This window comes from Eleutherodactylus coqui, chromosome 11 (genome assembly GCF_035609145.1).
Source record: "Eleutherodactylus coqui strain aEleCoq1 chromosome 11, aEleCoq1.hap1, whole genome shotgun sequence".
In the NCBI taxonomy this organism is placed as follows: domain Eukaryota; kingdom Metazoa; phylum Chordata; class Amphibia; order Anura; family Eleutherodactylidae; genus Eleutherodactylus; species Eleutherodactylus coqui.
Genome location: NC_089847.1, coordinates 94,059,009 through 94,085,542, shown reverse-complemented (window position 1 = coordinate 94,085,542; position 26,534 = coordinate 94,059,009). Strand labels below are relative to the sequence as shown.

Sequence of the window (26,534 nt, the reverse complement as noted above, 5' to 3'; positions counted from 1 at the left end):
ATGTAGAGAACTGAACACTTGAACTAATACCCTGTTGTATCCAAGCTAGAGGTGGTACATAATGTGATACGGGCGGGAATGGAGGCTTTTTTACCCTGTTGGGCCGCCTCTAGCTTAGATACAAGATGTGATATGGGTGGGCATAGAGGCTCTTGTACCCTGTTGGGCCGCCTCTAGCTTGGATACAAGATGAGCCACTATGCCCATCCATATCACTAGTACCCCTTTTGTACCACCTCTAGATGTGATACGGATGGGCATGGAGGCTCTGGTACTCTGCTGTACCGCCTCTAGCTTGGATGCAAGATGTGATACGGGTGGGCATGGAGGCTCTGGTACTCTGCTGTACCGCCTCTAGCTTGGATGCAAGATGTGATACAGGTGGGCATGGAGGCTTTGTTACTCTGCTGTACCATCTTTAGCTTGGATGCAAGATGTGATACAGGTGGGCATGGAGGCTCTAGGACCCTGTTGTACTACCTCTAGCTTGGATACAAGATGTGATACAGGTTGGCATAGAAGCATACAGGTTCTGTATGGTTTCCTGTATCATATTGGTCCATATTTGCTGTAACTGAGGCTCCAGATCATGCAAACTTATAGGCTGTTGAAGTTGGTGTCGCAGATGGTCCCATTAAGGTTTTCTTGGTGATAAATCTAGTGAACGGGCAGTCCACAGAAGTGTGACAATGTTGTGGGGGCTCCTGTGACCCCTCTTGGGAGCTGCCATGAGAGGAACACATGTGGCTGCAGGATACGCTAAAACATATCGTTGAGCCGTCACTGCCCCTCATACAACTGTCGCATGCGATGGCCCCCCAGACCATCACACCAGCAGTGGGGTTAGTGTGCAGCTCCATAGCAAAGACAGGATTGAGGCGCTCACCCCTAGGTCTCCAGACACGAACACAGCCGTCGTCAGTGACCAAACTAAATGTGGAATCATTGCTGAAGACAACCCGATTCCACTCCATAAGCAGTCCAGTTTTGTTGTTCACGACACCACAAAGGCGACAGTGGGTGGGTGTCAAAGACAGTACATATAATGGGCGCTGTAAGAGCAAATGTCCTTCAGCTAAGTGCCTGGAAATGGTTCCGACAGACAAAGGGGTCTGTAACGCTGGTGCCACCTGTCTCTGGATGGTGGACAATGAAACAGTTGGAGCTGCTCATGCGTGATGGACAATTCTCTCTGCTGGTGGTCTGTCAAAGAAGTCCTAAGCCCAGTCACCTTGTGTGCCCTCCCGCATTCACTGGTCCCAACACCTCCCAGAAGTCTGGTAAGAACGGCCCAGGTGGCGGGCAGTTTATCGATATGACCATTTAACTTCTCACATTCTAATGATGTGCCCCACTCAAACTCGGTTAATTGGGTGAAATCCCTTTGATTTCATCATAAAGGCGGCTAGTAGTCAACAAGCTCCACACAAGTGGAAAAAGAGGTCCACTGCACACAAGTGGCCTCTAAGGCCTTATATCCACGGCATGTGCAGATTCCATGAAGGAATCCCGCACGGAATCTGCCCGTGCCTGTGAGTCCTCCTGTTTACCTGATCTTCCCGGCAGCAGCATCCATGCAGATCCCTCCACTTCCGGGTTTGCTGCACTACATATGGTCCTCATTGCCATTGGACATGCGCAGTACAGTTTTTGTTTTTTAAAGCTCTTGCTTCCCCACGTATCTGCGGTACGTCTGCAATGTCAGCTGCGGTTGTGCTGTGGATCGGACGGCTTTGATTTACTTCAATGGAAGCCGTCCCTGCGGGATCCGCAGAAGATGGAGAATGCCAGGATTTCTTTTCCGTACCAAAAGGTCCACAAATCAAATCTGCATGCTTTTAATACATTTGCGGAAGCCCATGCTTCCTTATGGACGGCTTGATTTGTGGATCTCCCACGTGGGTGTCCCGTGTGGATTCCGCAAATCAAACCCACTCGTGGGCATTGGGCCTGTGAGTCTTTTTATAGGCCAAGGGTGGAATCATTTTATGGCCTCAGGGGAGAAGACCGTTCATCTAATCAGGCCAAACTCTAATCATTTGTATATCTGCCTGAGATGTAACTGCATGCAGAGTTTCGCAGCAAAACGACAACTCCTTCCAGACGCTGGAATATTTTGACATGGAGTGTAGTTGGATGGTCATTGGTTCTGAGAAGTACAGGCCCAGCTTCTAATAACATTTAGGGAAATAGGTTAAATAGCACCTGGCTCATAACTGCTGGCATGAAGTATAACTCTAATTATGACGTGGATAATGGCACAGTGCCAGCAATTCACAAGGTAGATTGTCATGAATATTAGCCAACTGCAGCTTTTAGCATCCTCAGGTGTCTTCCTATGTTCCTGATAAAATGTATTGTCAGAATGTTTCCCTGGTCTCTGAGCATCTGCTGACTTTTTGGCTTTAACTGCTTCATTATAACCCCTGTGAATGTCAGTGTTCACAAACGAGTGGCTCTGAGAGCCACAGTGAATCTTGGGGCCCCCGTACGTGACTCCACGGCTGCTGGCAGCTACAGATATAATTGTGCTCCGGGGAACAACGATGTCATGGTATTTACTAGAACTTGGCACAAGAGTCAACCACTGTAGAAAAATACTTTTAATCTGTGTATGTTCTGCTGCTAATGAGCATATAGGAGAAATGAGAAATAATACCTGTCCAGCAGCTCCCAGTCCTCTCCTCCCCAGCGGTCCTTAAATTCCTCCGTATTCATTCCACCAATGCGATCAAAATCAGACTTATAAATCCCGAACAGCCCAAATCCGTTAACTTCCCAGTAGCCTACACAGATAAATGCAAAAAAATAATAAAGAACATCTAAAAAAACAGAGCATTATAAAATAGAACAGAGATCTGAGCAGAGATGCGTCTGTCTACCATCCTAAACATTAATAAATCCTCCATATCACTCCTAATGCAACCTGTTCCTGCAGTAGGTTTTCAGTGCAACCTGCAGTGCAAGGGGTTGTCAAGGACTACGATTTTGGTGCAATAGCGGCAAACTGATCTGGCGCTTCACGCTCAGGTCTGTCCTCTTGAATGGACTGAGCAGACACTCCATCAAACACCGCAGGGCCCTTTCATTCTGATGGTGGGACAGGAGTGGGTCCAAGCCAGTCATACATTGAATGTACATGCCAATGATTGACAAGCATTCAAACGTCCTGAACAATTCCTTTCAGGGGTGGGGGGTAGTTTCAAACATACGCCCTCCAGACCTGCCCCCAAAACAGTGCATTTTTGCAGTGACTTTGCCTGGCCTTTTTTGCTGCAAAAAAGCCATGGACAGATGTTAGCAGTAGTTCAATAGGGATATGAAGTGTGCTTTTTTTGTACCATTTTCCTCACTTTTGGCAAGTTTTTGAGTCCATGGTATGGCATTTTATTGTAGACTCCCTTATAGATGGGGGGGGGGACACTACGGGCAGCAGGGGGGATTCAATAAGAGCCCCGACACCAAAATTCAGGCATGAAAGTTGCTTATTTTTTTGCATAGGCCATACTTGTACAAATAAAATTGCGACTTTTTGCCTTTTTTCCAATGTACTCTGCACTTTTTAAAGAGTGGGTGGCACTTGTTGGAAAGCGGTACAACCACCCGCAGCTCATCAAATTCACTATAACTTATGCTCAGGAAAAACAGTATTCCATAGGCCGTTTATTTGGTGAAGCACATCTTTGGCGCGCCCTTAAAGAATACATATTGAAATAATCATAATAATAATAAATATTAAGACACTGCAAAGGCTGCAGTTTCTTGATGTATTCATTAATGAATCTTCAAAGGCAAACCAGAATACAAAGGGTAAACCACACAGATCCCAGGAACGGGTCCAGCCCTAAAAGGTTCTGTCCCACTGTCATGGTGTTCTTACCTCTAGGGTGTCGTGGGGAGCTTCCACAGCTCAGTCTCATCACAATAGGGGCAAAAGCCAAGCGTCCCTCCACACAATGCTTCCTTACGCTATCCAGTACTGAAAGAGGGAAGTGTATGTGCAGGTCACACAGGAACACAATGCTATGATTGTCCTGGAGAAACACACCAATGAAGTGATGAATAGCGCCATATACATAAGAATCGTTAGCACTAGACAGCTCCGCGCAGCATTCATTACCGACCTGTATTGTATCAACTCCCGCCTGTAGACCTGCTGACCTCTCAAAGTTTCCACTCCTCCTCAGATACTGATAACTGAAAAGAAAGAACACGTCGCTATAAAAAGTCTTTCCATAGGAAGTGATACGGTGACTCTACATCATATGGATGCATATTATTTGTTCTGCACATCCTCTGGAGAAGGCTCCGTGCACATTGCACCCGAGACCTGTATATACTGTACAACAGGAAACGGTCTCGGAATATATACCAAGCTTATCCATAGGCCCCCGTTAACCCGATAATAGGCTAAAGACATTAATATCACTTTTGCATCTGACATGCAGTGTCAAATCTTTTACTCTTGGATATTGGTTCTGTGGATTCCACAGTGGCGGGGCATTTTTTTGCCCTATTGCCATGTACAAATAATTGTACTACTGGCACATTGTCTGTTTTTTGTTTTGATTTGTCCCTTTGGCCTCCTTTGGGGTGGTATGCTTTAGCATAGCCTTTTCCCTTGTGTATAGGAATGTGTAGGAGACTCTCCCCTATTTGTTATGAAATGGCTTGTATAGACCTTTTGATTGTCAATTAGGCCGCCTGCACACGGGCGGAAATCCCGCGGCGGGATTTCCGCCACTGAAAGTTTGCATAGGAGTGCATTACAATACGCACTCCTATGCAGACGGCCGCGGTTTGGCCGCGTGAAATCTCGCGCGGCAAACAATCCGCGACTTGTCCTATTTTTGTGCGGGGCACGCACTCACCCGGCCGCCGGCTCCGGTCTGCGCCGGAGCCGGCACATGAAAGAGCTGGGGCCGCCAGGCGCGGGAGAGTACGCGCTCGTCCCTGCAGGCTCTCGGGTCGGGTCCCGCGGCGAGAATTCTCGCCGCCAGATCCGACCCGCTCGTGTGCAGGCGGCCTTAAAGGGGTTGTCCCGTGCTGAAACGGGTTTTTTTTTCCAATAGCCCCCCCGTTCGGCGCGAGACAAACCCGATGCAGGGGTTAAAAAAGAAAACGGGATAGTGCTTACCTGAGACTTCTTACTTACCTGGTGAAGATGGACGCCGGGATCTTCTCCCTCGGTGGACCGCAGGGCTTCTGTGCGGTCCATTGCCGATTCCAGCCTCCTGATTGGCTGGAATCGGCACGTGACGGGGCGGAGCTACAAGGAGCCGCTCTCCGGCACGAGCGGCCCCATTCAGAAAAGAAGAAGACCGGACTACGCAAGCGCGTCTAATCGGACGATTAGACGCTGAAAATTAGACGGCACCATGGAGACGAGGACGCTAGCAACGGAACAGGTAAGTGAATAACTTCTGTATGGCTCCTAATTAATGCACAATGTACATTACAAAGTGCATATAATATGGCCATACAGAAGTGTATAGACCCACTTGCTTTCGCGGGACAACCCCTTTAAGGGTGGTTTCACATTTGCATTGGAACCTCCGGTCAGAGGTTCTGCAGCAGATCCGGCTCAAAGTCCCAGAGGAAAAAAATGCTGCATGCATGCAGCATCTAAAAGCCGGGCAACTTAGCGTAAATCGAATGGACCCCTTTATAGTCAATGGGGTCCGATTGGCGCTGTTCATTTCCATCCTGAGACTGAGCAGTTTGGCCACAGGGATCCCAGACACAAGTGTGAAACCACTCATATCTTTAGGTCTTTGTTGATCCCTTCTACGAGTGGGAGTGCTGCAATCCATTGCTTCAATATGTTGTTTGCCAACAGAGTACCAGTGTGGGCACATATTGGTATAACCAAGCAATGTTAATGGCACACATGGGTAAAGTTTCTCCTTGGGGACAGCATTTAGAAGGTGTGAGAAGACTTATAAGACCATGCATAAGCCTCTGAGAAATTGGAATATGCGAATAGGAGATGGTACAATGACTTTGCAGCGCCACCTATATTAGAGGGTAGTATTCTTGCAAGTCAACAGCTCACCTTTTAATTTAGGCCTTATAGCAATGACTAGGGATACGAGTCAAAGCCAGAGTCTTCTCCAGAAGGAAAATATAGCCATGTTCAGACAGACCACTGCTGGGTTTTTGCTCCTCACAAGTGTACACTAGGTTGCTGGCTTTGTTGGGTGAAAGGTCTACGACGTGGATTGGCAAGAGCATGGTTTCTCCTTAGGTAGACCCTTATAAAAGTCTGCTCACACCTTTTTTTAGATGCTCATAGGCATCTCACCCATGGAAGCCAGCAACCTACTGTACAGTGATGAGGAGCAAAAACAATCTGTACGTGGTTATCTTTTCCTTCTGGAGAAGACTCTGCCTTTGGTTTATGTTACAAGATCTATTGACTTGCAAGAATCCTGCCTTCTGATAGGTGGCGCTGCGGAGGCAATGTCACATTTCTCATTTGCATAATGGTATGCATGTAACACCATTTTCCCCCTTAACATATATCTGAGCCTGGATCTATACACATGGACTAAATTACTATACAGTGGTCCTCAAACACACACTAGTGCACAAAAAGTGTAAGCATTGCCCATATCATCCAGTCCAACCAATTATTTTTTTATATAACTGTGAACCGTGCTTCTTTCAATTAACTTTATTGAAAGAGAAAAAAAAAATTACTCTTAACGATTGCTGGTCTTAAAAGCAACAGAAAACATTTATGGAAAGTGGTGCGCAAGCAAATCTACTGCCAGATATTGGCTTCCACATTATTAAAAATGCATAAAACCAAACAAACCTAATTTGATTTGTATTGATTGCAAACTTTTTGAAGATAACTTCAAAACCACCTATCTAAGACTTGCCAACTATATTAATCAGCACTTTTAAAGAATACTGCGCTTAAAGAATAAAAACCAGTCCCTGCTATCGAATGCAAAATACTAAACAATTGATCGAAAGTGAGAAATAAAAAATAAATAAATACAAAACATGGTACACAAAACAGCTTATGCTTAATTCAGTGTGAAATGGACCCGACCATTATAGCGAAGCTCATTGACATAAGGAAATAGATAAAAAATTTGTTTAATTGGTAGAGATCCTCCAGGAAGACAAAGTAAAATGAAAATCAGCATGAAGCAGCGAACATATAAGAAAAAGCAACAATAAAATACATTATTACTTTTTATTTTAATTATCTGCAGTTTTCTAATTGGTTTTCTCTAATAGGTTTTCTGCTGGATTTGAGGACTCTTAAAATTATAAAGGGAGCAGTAAGCTAGAGACGACGGTGGTACTTGTGTGTGTGTGTATATATATATATATATATATATATACACACATACACACACACATACTGTACATATATATATATATATATATTATATACACACACACACAGTACATGTATGTTTGCTGCTAGTCTGTGTAACATGGTGGAAAGCTAATTTGAAAAAAAAATAACACTCAATTATCTATCTGTATGCACAAAGGGAGAACAAAGGGAGAAAGGGTTAATGGCAGACAGATTGAAACAAGTGCATTCTTTCGAGGAAAAATAAAAAAAGCTGTGGCCACTCCAAGAGTTCTCCATTTAAAGCTTGTTACAAGATCTCTGTTTTGTTGACAACTTCCACTGTCTTCATCACATTAGGGAGGTTGTCCATCAAGTGGTAGCCATTCCTAAACAAGCATTGGGAGGACCATGGGGCTGCAGCGGTGGATCACAAGGGGAGGAGGATGGGTCAATACCACTGCTTTTATGGTTTTAAATGATTTTAATACCTTTTTTTTTTCTTAATTACCTTCTACCCGGACAACCCCTTTAAGACTAAAGAGAGTGCGTTTTTCAACTAAAAGTGTACATGACTTCAAATTCACTTGTTCAAATTGCTTGTCCAGATGCGCTTAGTCTGCATCATAAGGGCACAGGCCGATGTTGCAGTAATTGCAATGCGGCCACAACTCTGCCCACCTGCGCAGCCAATAGCTGCATGATCTTGGCGTGGACGGGCAAGGTTGTAGCCGTATTACGGCTTCTGCAACATCTGTCCATACCTTTTGGCTGCTTACAGTCCACCATAATACTGGTGTTTTTTTTTTTAACCTGTAGGTTTCTACGGTGCAGTAACTGCTGTACTAATGAACCGTGGAAGGTCCTGGTGTGACGTCTGTAACAGAGGTGCAACAGAGCACTGTACAAGGAGATTCATGTTGGAATTTTACTTACGAAGGAAATGTCAGATCTATAACTGCAGAACTCAGAGGCTAAGGGCTCCAAACTACTAGCGATAGGTTTTCTTGCAATGCGAGCGTGAGTGAAAACATACAATTATGAAACCAATGATTTTCGATGGTTTCATACTCATTTGCGTTTTGTGCACTCTAGCCTTGCAGTGCTAAAAAAAATCTGCACTATCGACCATTGTTTTCAATGGGGCCGGCGGCAGCAGCGCCAGCCTCATTGAAAACATAGGGAGTACATTGTGCTCCCCTGACACAGCTGTGACAGCTACAGCAGGGAATTCCTTCATCCCTGCGTGGACCATGAATTCAATAACGGCTGGGCGCTGTCCCTGACTGTTCACAGCACTGAGCCAATTTTTCAATCCCCAGCCTCCAGAAGACAGAAGACTACTGCCGAGGCCGGTAAGAAGAGCCGGAGGGCTCTTCTAGGGGAGTAAATTTTATTTTTTTTTACAGCTAGGCATGATTTTCAGGGAAGGGCTTATAATCCCCTGTGGGGATGAAGAAATTCCCTGTCATAGCTGTCACAGCTGTGTCAGGGGAGCACAATGTACTCCCTAGGTTTTCAATGGGGCCCCATTGAAAACAATGGGCAATAGCGCAGGTTTTTTTTTTAACACTGCGAGGCTTGAGTGCACACACTTCAAATGAGTATAAAACCGTTGAATATCTTTGGTTTCATAATCATGCATTTTCACTCACTCTCGCATCGCATGAAAACCTATTGCTAGTGGGTTGGATCCCTAAGCCTTGGAGTTCTGGTATGGATTTTCATATGGACATGCAAATTTAGCTCCAGTTAATGGGGTGAATCCACATGCAGCCACCCAATGTATTTTCCAGGTTGATTTTGCACTAAGCATTGACAAGTCAATTTCCCCCCATTTTTTTTTTAAATCCATGCCATGTGAAGTACAGTGCATGTTTGCATAGCATTCAATCAAATGCTAAAATGGTGCAGATTTCGCTGTGGAATCCGTGCCAAAGTCCACAGCGAAATTCTGCTATTTAACGAGGCCTAGGGCATAAGGCCACATGTTGTTTTACAGTGTTAGTATGACGTGTGAATAGGTTTCTCATGTAAAAGCAATCCATCAAGAACCACATCACAATCTTGGCACATGTAATTCCACCCTAAAACCCCGTAATTTATTTTTTATTTAAAGCTGCATGTCTTTTCCAATTTAATCACTTTGTCTTTATTTGGCCAGGCTTTGGTCTCCATTGTGCATTATGTGAGTGTTCCAACCTCAGAAAACCCTTCTCCACGATTTAAATCCAAGCTGAACTTGGAGTGTGACTATAGCTGGAACATGCAAAACTCTGAAACACGTCAAGGTAGACTGTTTGTATGAGCACCTTACAATTCCATTGTCTCCCTTCACAGTGCAGTTGCTTGTATCAAAGAAACTAATATTGAAAGGGTTTTTCTAATTTTTTTTAAAGGGTACCTGAATTTTCAATACATTTTCTGAAATATAAGAGGTTGTACTTAACCCCTCATTTGCTACTGTTTGCACCATTTCATGCTTTTAAATTGTGATTTTCAGGTAGCCTTCCCTATTTTTCTGCCATTTTGTTGCCCTGCACTCCACTTTCAGGCAGGCATTTTGTCAGCAGTTCACTGTCCTGTACTTCCTTTCCCTCACTTCACATACTGCATTCCTCCATCTCTGGTCCAATAAGCAGAGAGATAGTCTTTTAATGCCTGCCTCTCTGCATGCCCAGGATGATTCAGAGACTTTTTGATGTCACAAAGTCTTCTGGTCCCAGTGACCTTCCATAATAAGTTAATTAGCTCATGCCTGTAATACATGACTGATCACGTTCTGATTCAAGGTAGTTCATTTGCTGCAGCAGTCATGTGGATAAATAGGCACATGACTGCTGCAGCCAAAGTAAGCAAAAACCAGCTGGGATAATGGGAGCAGACTCAAGGGAGCAGTCAGGAATCTGAGGGGAGTTTTTTTTGTTTGTTTTTGTTAATACAGCATCCCATCCACCACTGGTATCTTTTAATACCTTTGTATCTCATCACTGAATACTGGAGTATTATGGGTATGTTCACGGTACCATTATTGTGTAAAATATTGTTCTCATGAGCAAAAGTTTGTAGTTTTTGGCCAGTGCAAATATGTGCAGCGACCTGCAATAACTCGCTCATTTATCATTGATCAAATCTTTTATGATGGCCTAAAAACTACCTAGTCATTAGCAGAGGAGACAGGCAGGAAATCTGTTACTTGCTCCTTGTCAGACTTCAGCAACCCCAAAACAATCAGTTTTGGCTTTCTAAAAAGGAGAGTGAACCTCTTTTCTGATCCTACAGATTACTACACTCATTGTAAAAAAATTATAATAATAAATCAAGCCCCCAGAAGGAGTTGTCAGAATGAAATTAAACTTTCTCTGTGTGATTGGAACATTGATTTAAACAAGTGTTTACAATGTCAGAGCAAAAGGAGGATTTATTGCAGAAAACTAAACACTTGAAGGGAGGCCTGTTGTACTGTCTCTAGCTTGGATACAATATGTGATACGGGCGGGCATGGAGGCTCTAGTACCCTGTTGTACCGCCTCTACCTTGGATACAAGATGTGATATGGTCAGACATGGAAGCTCTAGTACCCTGTTGGGCTGCCTCTAGCTTGGATGTAAGATGTGATATGGTCGGGCATGGAGGTTCTATTACCCTGTTGGGCTGCCTCTAGATTGCATGTAAGATGTGATATGGGCAGGCATGGAGGCATACAGGTTCTATATGGTATCCTGTGGCATACTCATCCACAAAAGTATGGCTATGTTGTGGGGACATTCCTGTGACATCATTGCTGTGTGCGGTCGAGCATTATCCTGCTGAAAAAATGCCTCTGGAAGTCCCGCCATGAGAGACAACAAATGTAGCGGCAGGATGTCCTGAACATATCGCTGAGCTGTCATTTTCCCTCATACTACTACTAGGGGAGACCAAATTTCGTTTGCGATGGCCCCCCAGATCATCACACCAGCAGTGGGGGGCAGTGTGCAGCTCCATGGCAAAAACTGGATTGAGGCGCTCACCCCTAGGTCTGAAGACATGAAAATGGACGACAGTGCCCAAACTAAACCTGGATGCATTGCTGAAGACAACCCAGTTCCACTCCGTAGAAGTCTGCTTTAGTCGTTCACGGCACCATTGCAAACAGAGGCGACGGTGCGTGTCAAAAGCAGTACACGTACTGGGTGCCAGAAGACCAAATCTCTTTCAGCCAAGTGCCTAGAAATTGTTCTGACAGACACAAGAACCTGTAATGATGGTGCTACCTGTCTCTAAATGGTGGACAACAAAACAGTTGGAACATCAGACGATCCTCTCTACTGGTGGTCTGTCGAGGGCGTCCTGAGCCTTGTGCTTACTCAGTCTCCAAACACAGCCATCGTCAGTGCCCAAACTAAACCCAGATTTGTTGCTGAAGACAACCCGATTCAACACCGTAGTAGTCCAATTTTGTTGTTCACAACACCACTGCAGATGTATGAGACAGTGGGTGTCAAAGGCAGTATATGTTGAGGGCGCAGTGAGACCAAATGTCCTTCAGCCAAGCACCTACAAATGGTTCCGACAGACTCAAGGCAGGGGTGTAACTATAGGGGATGCATTTGCCACTTAACTCCATATAGGGAGAACAGTACTATGAATAAAGCATTATAGTTGGGGGCCCTGTTACAGATTTTGCATGGGGGCCCAGAAGCTTCAAGTTACGCCTCTGCTCGAGAGCCTGTAACTATGATGCCACCTGTCTCTGGATGGAGCTGCTCATTCTTGTCGGACTATCCCATCTACTGGTGGTCTGTTGAGGATGTCCTGAACCCAGTCACCTTGTGTGCCCTCACGCATTTCACTAGTCCCAACACCTCCTTTCTCTGATTGGAACGGCCCAGGTGGTGGTCAATTCATCAATACAGCCATCCTCTCAAACTGTTAAGTGAGCGAAATTTCTTCAATTTCGTAGTAGAGGCGTCTAGTGGTCAACAAGTTCTACGCAAGTAGGAATAGAGCTCCAGTACACACAGGTAGCCTCTAAGAGCCTTGTTATAAGGCAAGCATGGTACCACTTTTAGTTCCTTAGGTGGACAGACAGTTTATCTAATCACATCATAACTCTAATCATCTGCATACCAGCCCGAGATGTAACTGCATGCCAAGTTTTGCAGCAAAACGACAACTTCTTCTAGGAGATCTCTTTTTTTTTTACACCGAGTGTACATAGCTACCCCTAATAAATATTACAAATAACATTATGTACTAAAGGCAAATACAAACAAATTATCACCAACCACACAAAGATCAATAGTCATGCCTCTACCTCCATCTTTACAAGTTACACATTTGATTAATCAGTAATTGTGCAGTAAACAAATTTTAATATAAAAAGGTAAAGACACTTTCCAAATTTGTACCAAATACACGTATTGACCTTAATTTCTCTTGTGTCGTACCACTGAAGAGCTTAAAAATTCATTTTGCCCTGGGAGGCAGTTTCTCTTTTATTGTAAGTTTTGTCTTCTGATGCATTTTAGCCATTGTACAACATGTAAAGATGAATTGGTGAAGGGATTTGATAACTACTCTACATTTTTTTCTTCTTCTTTCAGTTACTGGTGCATCAAAGCAAATTATAAAAAGTTAATGCAATTGATTGTAATTTGACCCTGGAAAACGTAGAACATTTGTTTTCGCGACCCCGAAAACCCCTTTGAGCTTATACTGATAATACTACTGTCAAGCTGCTCCTCACAAACTTTTATACTATAGTGGTGTTGGGGGTACTGAGATTGTAGTTTCTGCCCATAGCATCACAATGATGTCCAGCACATATACTACATCTCTTGTGGCCACCTCCTACAAAGACAGCCAAAGAGATTAAAGTTTTGCACTATTTTAGAGGTTGATCTATAGTCATTCACTGTGCACATGTACTGCTTATGACTAGTGATGAGCGAACCTACTCGTTTGGAGTAATTACTAAATCGAGCACCGCGATTTTCGAGTACTTCCGTACTCGGGTGAAAAGATTCGGGGGGCGGCGTGGCGGAGCGGGGGGTAGCAGCGGGGAACAGGGGGGAGCCCTCTCTCTCTCCCTCTCCGCCCCACTCCCCGCTGCAACCCCCCACTCACCCACGGCGCCCCCCGAATCTTTTCACCCGAGTACGGAAGTACTTGAAAATCGCGGTGCTCAGGCGAAAAAGGGGCGTGGCCGAGTACACTCGCTCATCTCTACTTATGACCATAGATGACTCAAAAAGACTTCTGATGACAACAGTACGAGCAGCCGTTAAAAGGGTTGTCCGCTTATTGGTCTGGTAACCGCCGGTTGCATTAGTGAACAAATCTGGGGCGCTATGATACCAGAAGTTTGGAATGGTGACGCTGTAGCCTCTGATTGGATATCACCTGATTGCTGTAGCCAATGACATCTTCTACACCAAATACCAGGAGGAGGGCAGGGCTGCAGAGCTGGATTGCCATGACAAAGGACGGGCAAGTACAACTCCTTTTGTTATTTTAGCACAGTTGGAGCTATAGAGAGAATGTTGTCTAATGAATAGACAACCCCATAAGATAAATGTGTCTGACAAAGCAAGCTCGATTAGAGGAGAGGCAACAAGTGATAGTCAGGAAAATAATGTGAAAGCTATTTGTTCAATCTTAACCCTTTCCAATCCAATTTGTATCCTAGTTTTCCTAGGGGACTTACTCTTTTTTCTGCCATTATACAACAGGGCTATATGCTGGCTAAAGCCAGTACTGCATGAGTTACACGTTGGATAGGATCCGACAGCAGAGAGGCTGGCAATATACAGTAAGAGAACCCCGCCGGACGTCTTCCAACATCGGAGCTGTACAGCCTTAAATCATAATGTCTTCAGAGGTCAGACAGTGGATTGGAAAGGGTTAAAAAAGAGCCAACTGTTCACTTTCCATATTTTTAGCCCCAAATCAGAGGGTGCGCTTTAATACTTTACAACATTTACAATGTAACCCCTAGATAAATACCTTGGCAGTTTAGCATGACGTAAAGCCTGTTCTACATCCATGTCCTCGCTGTCGTAATCAACTAGAATGAGACTGAACTGGTCATCATGAGTCTTGAGGTACAGAAACTCCAGATCATTGATCAATTGTTGCACCCAACGTGCCTGGTTCTTAACTGCCAGACAAGAAAAAAAAACAGGAACAGATTTTTAAAAATTGGGTCAATCTCTGCAATGTAAACAGATAGAGAGTAAAAAGATTTATTTGTATTTTATTGAATATGACATTTACAAAAACTAGTACAAATATTGAAAGACCAACATTCATCAGTCTAATCCGTTGCTTCATTTTCTAAGCTTCGCTAGAAACAGGAGACCTACAAATAGCTAGAACAGAATTTCAACGACTTGTAACATTCTCAACCACCGTGAGCAATTTAGTCAAGTAATGGCCTGGCTTGATAGGAACAGCCTGTAATTTTTGGACTGATGGCCTATCCCTTCTAACCATCCATCAACTTAATTCCCATAATGTCCCATTCTGAAGGGCGATCTTCATTTGATCCTTGCTATTTGTTATCAGACATTAACGCTTTCCAATCCACTGTCTGACGTCTGAAGACATTATGATTTAAGGCTAAACAGCTCCGATGTTGGAAGACGTCCATCGGGGGTTCTCTTACTGTATATTGCCAGCCTCTCTGCTGTCGGAGCCTATCCAATGTGTCCCCTCATGCAGTACTGGCTTTAGCCAGCATATAGCGCCGTTGTAAAACAGCAGAAAAAGTGTAAGCCCCCTAGGAAAATAAGGATACAAATTGGATTGGAAAGGGATGGACATTTAATTAGCTCCATCCTTTTCTACTCTTCTCACATCCTCGTTATTTTTGTAACCCACTATTAATTTTTGTGGGGCGATACGATGTATAGTAAAACCCATATTGCAAAATTTTGCGGTTATGGAAAAAAATGTCTAACTAAAAAACAGCCAATATTTTACAGTAGACTGATATTTTAGGTCTCAAAGGATCCTAAAGTTGACATACACATTAAATACCTACCCCTTTGTGAATACCGATCTTTCCCAACTTCCCTATAGAAGTGTGGAGGTTACAAAAATAATACGTAGTAGCGCTATAAAAGCCAAAAAGGATCAAGTGGATGTGGCAGAATAAACAAATCAAACACTCACCCGATGTAAACGGGATGCCAAAGAAAGTAACCCCTGTACATCGAATAGCCAGGAAAGGCACTGAATACAATAATCAAGTTGCACTTCTCCATCCACAAGACATCTGTCACAGGAGTGTGCCTGCCATCAATCCAGAAACTGTATGAGACCCACACAAAACAGGAAGAAAAAAAAATAGGTACAGCTCAGGGTAATGGACCAGCCATAAATAAGCAATGCAAAATAAATCGTAAAAGCACTTACTTGAATGGAGGGGGGAGGTGGGGGATATGGAAACCAATATTACCCCCTTAAATCCAGATTGGCATATAATAAAGTAATGATGCAGCAAGGAATTGATGGAATTCCATATTCTCCCCACTCAAGTAAGTGCTTTACTATTTATTCTGCATTGCTTATTTATAGCTGGTCCATTACCCTGAGCGCTACCCATTTTTCTTCCTGTTAAGCCAACTTCCCTATAATTATGCACGGTCGCCTAAGAGTCCTTGTGTTTGCTTTAATAAGCAAGAAGGAATCAGGCATGTTGAAATCCAATATTTCTTGACCACCCCCCTCTTCACCGAAATGAACAGGTTTGCCCAAATGTACTTGGCTAAACATAGCCAACTTACGTGAGGTATACATTTTCAAACAATTGTTTTTCAATTGCCCAGCTCTTATCCATGGAAGACTTTAGTTATATGCTAAACAGAGAGCATGTAGAGACCCAAAATTCCTCCCCTTCCTAAGCTGGAGATCAGTTTCTTAAGGGGGCACTCAAGACATAGCTGTAAAATGTGGAGAATCCCTTTAATCGAAACAATGCATGCACTTTTATCCTCGAAGCACACCAAGTCTCCAGAAACTGACGTCCAATAAACTGGGATTTTCCATTTGGAAAGTCACACCACTCCACTGTTAAATAAACGACTTGAGAGTCATTGCTAGAAGAAAGAATACATTAAACTCTGCACTGTGTCTCCCTACTGACCTATTTTATAATCCAACTCATTGCTTAGAAACACAGAAATAAACTGCAGAAAACGTAATATCTGGCTGCGAGATGAAGTCACAGCATTACTTTGCATTCTCTAGACTGTTCCAATATGTTCACTCAACACCATTAACTTCCTTTATTACCATAAGCTATACCAACACCGCAATATAAAAATTCTCATTGGAACAACTAAGCAATTGTGGTCTTGGCTTCTTCTGCAAAACACAACTTGATGCTTTCTTATTAGCTTACAGTCATTTCTAAAATGCTGCCTAGTAACTGAAAAAAAATATTTTGCAATGCAAAACTTCAGAAAAGGCGAAATTTCAATAATGCAAGTCAAGAAAATGATAACTCACCAGGCACTACAAAGTGTACAGTGGCATGAGGATTCCAGCTCAAACTGACTGGTCGGCACAAGATTGGTTTTGTGTAGATGGAAGGACTGGGGGAAACTTCAGGAGGTTCGGCAGGAGGACTCTCATCACTGTCCCCACCAGCACCTCGGTGCAGTAGAAGATACACGTACTCTGCCAGCCTGACTTTTTTACGTCCTCGTTCCTCCAGCTCTAGTTCTATGAGGTATCTGTTGCCCCTTGCAGAGTCCCGACGCTTCTCCACGTTGATTATACGAAGTAAAGTGTAAATGCTAGAGATGGAAATTGGTACATGAGGGAAATCCATGAGATACCATAGAAACACACAAGCATGAAAATAAAATTCAAAAACATTTCTCTCACCCTCCGTTCTTCTCATTCAGTTTTTCCATGTACTGAGCCACAACATCCACCGTTTCTGCTTCAGAAAGCTGCAAGTTACCGCTCACATTGCAACGAAGATCATTCCAGTCTGACCTCAACATTTCAAAGTCTACATTTCCTACACTAAACGTACGTTGCCAATTAATGGCATCCTCTGGCCAGGTTTGCCGAGGTTCTGTGTCCTCATAGCTGTAGTCCTGTAATTCTTCTGCTGGGGCTTCTGAAGACAAGCTGAGTGAGGGAGGACCACCAGGAAGACTAGGTGAGGTAGGGAGGGATATTCCAGGGACTTCAGTTTGACCTTCCCAACTGAAAAGTCCAAGTTCTGAGGTATCAGATGGAGTCCAGGGTCTAGATAGTCTTTTTCCATGTGAAAGTTTTGGGGGTGTAGGGTGATGACGGTGCTCATGAACTCTAGAGGTTCTTCGTGGTTTAGGTTTCGGCAACAACATCCCAGGGAAGACTTGCCCTCGTGACTTTCTAACTCCAGAGAGGAGTCGTGTTACATATACTTTGTCTGATTCTTGTTTATTTGAGTTCTTTGAGTTTTGTTTTACATTCTCTGCCTTTGTAGTGACGTCTGTTTTGCTTTCATCACTAGGTCTCACTTCTACATTACCCTGCTTTTCTGTACCTTCTTCCAATTTCCCATGTTTACTTCTCACCTCTGATTTCTCACCTCGCCTCCGAGTTTCTGACCTTCCTCTGACTCTGGATTTGTATGAATTTTTTCCCTTTGTCCTATGATCAATGTAATTTCCTTCTCTACCTCTTACAGCAGATTTTTCTCCTGTGGGCTCCGGATCGTCGCCATTTCCTTGCCCACCAAGCAATGGCATTAAGTGTTTCCTACTTCCTCGGCGAGCAGAAGGCGGGCTTTCCCTAGGTGCCCACAAGAGAGATCTAAGAGAGGACTTTGTGCTGAAGTTTATTATAGGCATAGATTCTAGCGAATCATTATAATGAACGTTGGTGTGCTGAGGAGCCACAGGGGCAGATGAAACGGCATCAGTCTTTTCTACCGGAACATTTTTCTTCAGTGAGATGCCAGGCAACAGTGAGTCATTCTCATCTTCATCGTCATCCATGAAATCTAAGAGAAAACAAAGTGAAACTGAGGCAAGATTTGGCAATGTGTGTCAATCAATCAAAAAATACAAGTGTCTTATTTTCAGGGGGTGGGTGGGGGCTTATACTCACCTGGCCCGCAGCACCTGAGTCCCTCGCGCTGGTCTCCGACAGGGATTTAAATACCCCACCTCCAGCAAGTGAGTGCTGTGATTGGATCACGAGCACCGCTGGCTTAGCCAATCAAAGCCGGCGCTCAATGAACCAATCACAGCCATTCGGTGATGTCATTCACTGAATTGCTGTGAATGATCAAGCACCGGCTCTAATTGGCTGGCGCTCGATCCAGTAACAGCACTCGCTTCCTGGAGGTGGGGTATTCAAAGCCCCTTTACCAGAAAGAAAATTATATTTTAGCGCAGAGGGCACAGCAGCCTGCCACAATGCGGGAGACCAGTGCGAGGGACTCAGACGCCGTGGGCCAGGTGAGTATTGATGTTTTTTTTTCATGTAGTTTCGCTATGGCTTATTATTGGGGCAGGGCTTATTTTCAGGGAAACACTGTAGTAAGAGAATATCATACAGTTTTAGAATACGGAAACACACCAATTATACAACTTTGCTCTAAATTCTGCCGAATGCCACATTAATAATTTTAGGCTAGTTAATAAGAAAAGATAAAAATTCAAAATTATGAAGAAATATTTAGGAGACCAAGTCTAAAATTATTAGGAGGTGAAGTGCACAGGCGGATACAGCATTCATTCACTTGGTATAGGTTGAGGCAGCAGATTTAAAGAGATCCTGTTTGCTCTCCAGACCATTTAGAAAATACTTGTACTTGTAATTGCCCAATATAGTAACACATAGTAACATAGTGTGTAAGGCTAAAATAAAAGCTATATGGTATGTCCATCTAGTTCAGCCTATTATCCTGCAATGTTGATCCAGAGGAAGGCAAAAAAAAACATGGAGGTAGAATTATATCAGGGGCACCAAGCTGAAGAATATGAAACAGACATGCACTATAATATTTTTCTCCAACACCATGATACACTATGCAATCTAGATTTTCTATTAGCATATATAGGCTATTTCAAATCAACTATCTCAAAAATGCACTGACGATTTATGACGATAAGCTCAATTTCATTGTGTTCTGAAAAATGACATGCCGAAAAAAAAACCAAAAAAAACCCCTGCCAATTTGTCTCACGGTAAATTATTATTTGCAGGTCTGCCACGAGGAAATATAGAATAGGATTACATGATTAATAATGACCTATGAAAATTTAAAGCAAACCTGTCATGTCATCAAATACTGAAATGCACGAGCTTGTAGTTCCTATACCTTAAAATGGGTAGTAATCTGGGACACATATGTTTGTTACTTTCCTGAAAAGTGCCCCAGTAGGTGGTAACCCTGCCTGACAGGTCTGCCAGTACTACGCCTGCTGCCACTTCCTGTCCCTTAGCTGCCTCCTGCATTTGACCAATGAGAGTGCTGCCCTGATCTGAGACCCCGCCTCTCTACAATGAATCTTGTGAGAGCTGCAGGATTTATGCGGAGTGACAGCTACTTACTGTACAGAGCTGAACCAGGAGAGGTGGTACATCAATTCAAAAGGCACAGAGTAGTGGCTGAAGAAAGCAGGATACATGTATTACACAGAGCTCCTTTTGGCCAGACTCACGTGACCGTATCGTAATATGCAATATTAAATTTGCAGCGTTTTACCTGTGTATTGAATTGCAAAAACGAACGCAAGCAGGGATTGTCAGAAGTTGCCCAACCCCACTCTTTTAGCACTCACATGATTGCGCCATTTTGACGTGCTTTCCTGTATGGTTGAGAGTCGTTAGCGCTCTGCAAACCAGGTCTTCACTAGAAGGTCTTCTTTAGGACGACGCTTTCTGGTATTGGCTGTTTTTTTCCCCCACTTTTGCAAAGCCATGCATCAGAGAAATTAGTTTCTCCATATCAAAAAGTAGCCAAGTAACAGTTTGGGTGGGTCGGTGGTCCTTAGATGCTGTCCTAAACCATCTGCCTACAACTACTTCCTTTGCATGTCTCCTAACAATATGGGTAAAAAACATCACAAATATGCGAAGTATTTACGTGTGAATTGCGTTCCATAGAGAACCAGAGGGCACGTAATACCTGTAAAAATAGAACATGCTGCTCTCTTTTTTACGTGTTTAACATACACATTAACCCTACGCAAGTGTGAGTGGAACAATGAAAAGCAATGTACTTTCGTTGAGTCAGTAGACCTTCAATCATGCTGGGACACTCGTCCGTATTACAGGTGCATGAACATGCTTGTAAGGCCTCGGTCAGACGGGCATATTTTTGCGCAATTTGCGGATCGCATAACGGATGTGCATCAGCAAATCGCGTGACTGGGGCCGACGATTCGCTGAAAAATCTGCACCTAGCAGCGTTTTCAGCGTAACGGGCCCGATCTGATTGGCTGAGCGCAGGGACCAATCAGGGGCAGCTCTCAGCTATTGAATGACAGCTGAGAGCTGCCCCTGATTGGTCCCTGCGCTCAGCCAATCAGAGGCAGCACTCACTCACCCATTCATGAATTAATGAATGGGTGAGTGAGAGCTGCCTCTGATTGGTGAGGGCTGTGACCAATCAGAGGCAGCCCATTCAGCATGCAGGAATTTTAAATCCCCGCCTGCTGAATACTACACAGAGCAGTTCAGGAGAACTGCCGGCCGGCCGCGGCTAAACTTCGGCTGCAGGGAAAAGGTGAGTATAATTTTTTATTTTTATTTTTTTTACACATTTCAGGATGCTTTCCAGGGAAGGGCTTATATTTTTAAGCCCTTCCCGAAAATTCATCCCGCGCTCGCCGGCAACGCATTGCTTTAATGGGCGAACAGCGTTCTTCTCTGCCACAGCTGTTACAGCTGTGGCAGAGGAGAACGATCTTTAGTATATGTTCTCAATGGGGTCGGCGCTGCTGCCGCCAGCCCCACTGAGCGCATATATAGAACACAAGGAATCGCAGAACGCAGATAGGCGCAATCTGCGAATCGTTGTGTCCTATAATTTATTGCATATCCGCATAAAAAGCGGACACCTGACCAATCCCATTGCGAAGCAATGGTTCTATATATGGGCAAATCGCGCGAAAAAAAACGCCCATCTGACCGAGGCCTAAAACACGCCTGTGAACCTTTTTTTCTATTTATTTCTTTCTGCAAAAAACAGGTCTAGAACCAGTAGAAAGAAAAAAGTTTTGCTTCTCCTTTGTAGCTTAACACATATACAGCCATAGCAGAAAAAAAAATAGATGACAGCTCTTCTGTTCTCTATGACTTGACAGAGCGCTTGGTATACAGCAGCGCTCCAGCCTGATCATTAACCATGAAAAGCGCTGCACCCTATGAAGCAGCTTCTCTTAGGATTCGGGATGGACGGCAGGAACATGACAGCGGCCCACTGGGAATTGCTGCTTTAAAAAGGTGGTTTTAAAAATAAATAAATAAAACCCATTTAGCAACCCGTCCCCCTTCTTTCTTTCTGACGAGACATCTGTTCCTGTTGGAGATCATTTGATGATGATGATTTAATTTTTCATTGATTCATTTCACTGATTAAAGAGCAAAATCTGAGATAAAAGATATATAAAAAAAAATCTGCTCTCCATAATCTGATGAACATCAAGGAATGTCAGAACTAAACCTTTTGCCTATTTTGCATAGTGATTTGAAAGCTTTTGAGCTTTACACCCTATGAGGACTGGTCAGCAGAGATAAGTGCTCTTCTAATCACCGCATTTAAAGGGCCACTCCGCTGAGTGCTTTTCATTCATGATGTGGTTACCTAAGTTAGTTATTTCTCTCTACTGGAAACTCCCAGCCTCTTTTTCCTCACTCAGATAGTCATTCGATCTCAGTTTTGACCAGCTTAGAGGTTATGTAAGGTGACCAGATTTTCCCAGGGTCAAAGCAGAACAAAGGGGTGTGGTCAAGGGGCGGGGCTTATCATAACTTATGATTTTACCTCCGTTGTTATAATAAGTACAGGGCCGTTTCAGGAAAGAAAAAAAAAGACAGGGAGCAAATACCGCAGCATTTCTGCGTCTAAAAAAAAAAAAAGTTAAAATCTGTACCGTTGGTGTGGATTTTGACTGTAAATAAACCGCATATTCACAGCCAATTTCATACTATGCGGAACCCCCCCTCACCTCCTCCGTAAACTTCCTGCTGTCAGCGCTCCCCGGCTTCCGGTTCCCAGCAGCCTGTAGTGGCCTCACCTGACCTGGATGCAGGGAACTGGAAGCCGGGAAGCACTGATGGTGTAAAGCCTTCGGGGGAGGTGAGGGGGAGCGCTGCATAGTATCAAATCAGCTGCAGATACGCTGCTGATTTCTAGTCAAAATCTGCACCAATGATACAAATTTTACCAATTTTTTTTAGATGCAGAATTTGCTGCGAAAACTTCAGCTGCGGACGTTCCACAGCATTTCCAGCATGTGTAAATATCTCATTGGTCAGCTTGAGGTTTGCTACCACGTACAGAGTGGCCTCAGTAGTAATAGTGACCCCTATATCGGTCCCAGTAGTAATAGTGACCCCCCCCCACAGTAGCCCCAGCAATAAGTGACACCTTCATAATAGCCCCAGCAATAATAAAGACCCCCACATTTGCCCCAGCAATAATAGCGACCCCCCCCCACAGTAGCCCCAGCAATAATAGTGATATCCTTACAGCAGCCCCAGCAATAATAGTGACACCCTCACAGTAGCCCCAGCAATAATAGTGACACCCCCACATTAGCCCCAGCAATAATAGTGACACCCTCACAGTAGCCCCAGCAATAATAGTGACACCCTCACAGTAGCCCCAGCAATAATAGTGACACCCTCACAGTAGCCCCAGGAAATAGTGACCCCCACAGTAGCCCCAGTAGTAATAGTAACTCCCCCACAGTAGCCCCAGCAATAATAATGACCCCCCCCCACAGTAGCCCCAGCAATATGTGACTCCCACAGTAGCCCTAATAGTATTAGCGCTCCCCTATTCCAGCAATAATAGTGACCCCCACAGTAGCCCCATAGTATTAGTGCTCCTCTATTCTGGGCCAGCAATAGTGACCCACACAGTAGCCCCAATAGTATTAGTGCCTCCCCTAAGACCCCTATACTTACCTCTTCCTGGTGTTCCCAGTGCCGATGCTCCTCTCAGAGCTGCTGAGCACCTCCTTCCCTCTCTTCTCTTGTGGAACCGAAGAGGAGAGGTGGAGGGGGGGGGGTGGAAGATCACGGATGCACAGACTGCCGTCGTCAGTGTGTACATCCGGCCCGCGGCGCTGCAGAGTGATTACCAGCTGGGGATATGCAGTATTCCGGCCAGTAATTACTATAATAGTGACCTGACGTCCCAAAAGCGGCTGATTGCAATCCCTGCTAGCTGCAACCACTCCCTGCAGTCATACTAATTCAGCCACTATACAGCTCAATTCGACCTTTGTCTATGTGTATAGCATTCCTTACTCTCCACCTTGCCTTATCTTGCACATCTTCAGCCCCTTTACCCTCTGTATCTCCCCATTGTAGTATGTAAGCTCCTTGGAGCAGGACCCACACCCATACAGTCTCCATCAACTGATTGTTTTTTGTTCCCCCTGTTTTGTAAGCGCTGTGGAATATGTTGCCCCTATATAAACAAAGATTATTATTACTACTAATGATAATCACATAGCTCTTGTCACACAAGTATAATAGAGGAGATCACAGCTCATCCTCCTAGCTTATTTATGTGTACATAGAAGATAATGATAATTAAATAGTTACCCCCTGCAGGCAAAAACAGTATAACGTTAGCTAAGGCATCATAGGATTGATTGAAAGTGAAAGCAAAATAGTCTAAGCTTTAAGATGGGGGCGGACAGGGGCTGCACTGCAGGAAACTGCTGAAATACACAGAGGAGACCTCCAGACTGTGATAGGCAATCAGAAGAGGGGGCAGATATAGCAAAATGTGTTTGCACCAGAGGGGCCCTTTAAATCTATATCAACCAGGACAAAAAAAGTGGTGTACAAAAACAATAAAAAGAAAAAAACATAATGCATCATCCTTTTGAACCACTGCACATGCTTTTACTGACCAAACTGAGTTAAAACGGGTGTATTCAGATGTGTCTTACGTGCATAGGAGAAGCGAGAAGAAAAAAAACCCCAAAAAAACACAACACTACTATGAAGCACTATGCTAGTATAAAAAAAAGCAAACCACAAAAAAACTGAAAACAGCTGTTACATGTGTATTTGCTATATATATATATACATATATATATATATACATATATATATATATATATATATATATATATATATATATATATATATATATATACACACATATATACACACACACACATTATATATATATATATATATATATATATATATATAGATAAACAAACAAAAAAAAATACTGTGTTAGCCTCCTTGCATTCTTTTTTTTTTTTTTTGCATTTTTGAAAAACAGTCAATATGGATAGAACACGTACGTTAAATAAAAACCACGTATAGGCGCAACAAAAAAAAAAACAAAACAGCACACACACGTGGTCAAAACTGTGCTTTTTATCACGTACCAAAATTGCATATGTCCGTGTGAATGAGTAGTAAGTGACATAAGCAGTAAAGGCCCATTTAGAAATAACGATTATCGCTCAAAAGCGAACAGCTGATAAGCAGGATTGCATTGTATCAGCTGTTCTCAGCTGTCAGACCCATGGCAGATCAAAGGGAATGTAATCAAGGGTTAACAGCAGGTGGTCTGCTCCCTGAGTACAGCTCCCAGTGGCTCACACACTACTACTTGGTATTAATAGACATTAGTACCAAGTAGTAGTTTATGCAAAATGATCGCTCAAAAGCCATCTTTTGAGCGATCATCTTTGCAGTGTAAATGCATCTTAAAGGGGTTGTCTCGCGAAAGCAAGTGGGGTTAAGCACTTCTGTATGGCCATATTAATGCACTTTGTAATATACATCGTGCATTAAATATGAGCCATACAGAAGTTATTCACTTACCTTCCCTGCGCTGGCGTCCCCGTCTCCATGGCTCCGTCTAACTTCAGCGTCTAATCGCCCGATTAGACGCGCTTGCGCAGAAGGGTCTTCTGCCTTCGGCTCGGCAGCAGCGGCGTTCTGGCTCCGCCCCCTTCTACGCGTCATCACGTAGCTCCGCCCCGTCACGTGTGCCGATTCCAGCCAATCAGGAGGCTAGAATCGGCACACGTCATGGGGCGGAGCTACGCGATGATGCGCAGAAGGGGGCGGAGCCAGAACGCCGCTGCTGCCGAGCCGAGCCGAAGGCAGAAGACCCTTCTGAGCAAGCGCGTCTAATCGGGCGATTAGACGCTGAAGTTAGACGGAGCCATGGAGACGGGGACGTCCCCGTCTCCCCATGGAGACGGGGACGCCAGCGCAGGGAAGGTAAGTGAATAACTTCTGTATGGCTCATATTTAATGCACGATGTATATTACAAAGTGCATTAATATGGCCATACAGAAGTGCTTAACCCCACTTGCTTTCGCGAGACAACCCCTTTAAGTGTGCCTACCATGGTGTCCTCCAAAATGCAGCACAGAGGAATAAACCCTGCCTCCAACTACTCACTGAGTGTCAAGAATACAGTATAATTTGCTAGAGTCCTGCCTGTTGGCTAATCAGTGTCTCCATCATCCCTCTCGGCGCTGCTGACTGACACATCAGAAAATGCATCAATTCACATGGCTCAGGCTAAATGACTTGTCCAGAGTATGTGAAAGCAATCTGCAGAGCCTGATATTCTAGTCTGGGGATTTGTGTCACTTGTATACTCGATGCCAATGCGTTAGCTCTTTAAAAAGAGTTTTCCGATGTCCATATTAAAGTTTCAGTCTGAGGAAAGAGTTACTTCATACATAGCAAGAACCTCAGTGTCAAAACCTGACAATCGTCAGCTATAAATGTTACAGCGCTGCGAAGACGTATAAGGAAAGGGCACATGAGTCATGCATTTCTCATATGCCTGTGAAGAGTGGAAAGTAGGGTATACTTGTAACATTAAGACATTCTCTACGTACGCTGACGATTGAAGAAGAGAAATGGCATTTGGGGGGAATCGTCGTCATCCATCTTCATATACTTATAGAATCCGAACCTATGGGAAGAAAAGAAGAATGACGTTTTGCCATTTGTAAGATGGTGGTTTTGGGACATTTAGGGAAGGAT

At 43.9% G+C, this 26,534-nt stretch overlaps 1 protein-coding gene across 4 annotated transcripts in view; it reads right to left on the bottom strand.

Annotated features, from left to right (window-relative positions):
• B4GALNT4 (beta-1,4-N-acetyl-galactosaminyltransferase 4) overlaps nt 1-26,534 on the bottom strand; it is a 75,995-nt gene that overhangs the window by 13,222 nt on the left and 36,239 nt on the right. For 3 of the 4 annotated variants that reach the window (XM_066583062.1, XM_066583061.1, XM_066583063.1), the window contains exons 14-20: nt 26,387-26,463; nt 17,198-18,311; nt 16,817-17,106; nt 14,309-14,462; nt 4,125-4,197; nt 3,881-4,034; nt 2,660-2,786 (exon numbers count right to left, since the gene is read on the bottom strand). In XM_066583062.1, the coding sequence (XP_066439159.1) occupies nt 2,660-2,786; nt 3,881-4,034; nt 4,125-4,197; nt 14,309-14,462; nt 16,817-17,106; nt 17,198-18,311; nt 26,387-26,463 (1,989 nt within the window). Of the gene's footprint in view, nt 1-2,659; nt 2,787-3,880; nt 4,035-4,124; nt 4,198-14,308; nt 14,463-16,816; nt 17,107-17,197; nt 18,312-26,386; nt 26,464-26,534 lie in introns of those variants that run through there. The other variant, XR_010787158.1, reaches the window with a different exon arrangement.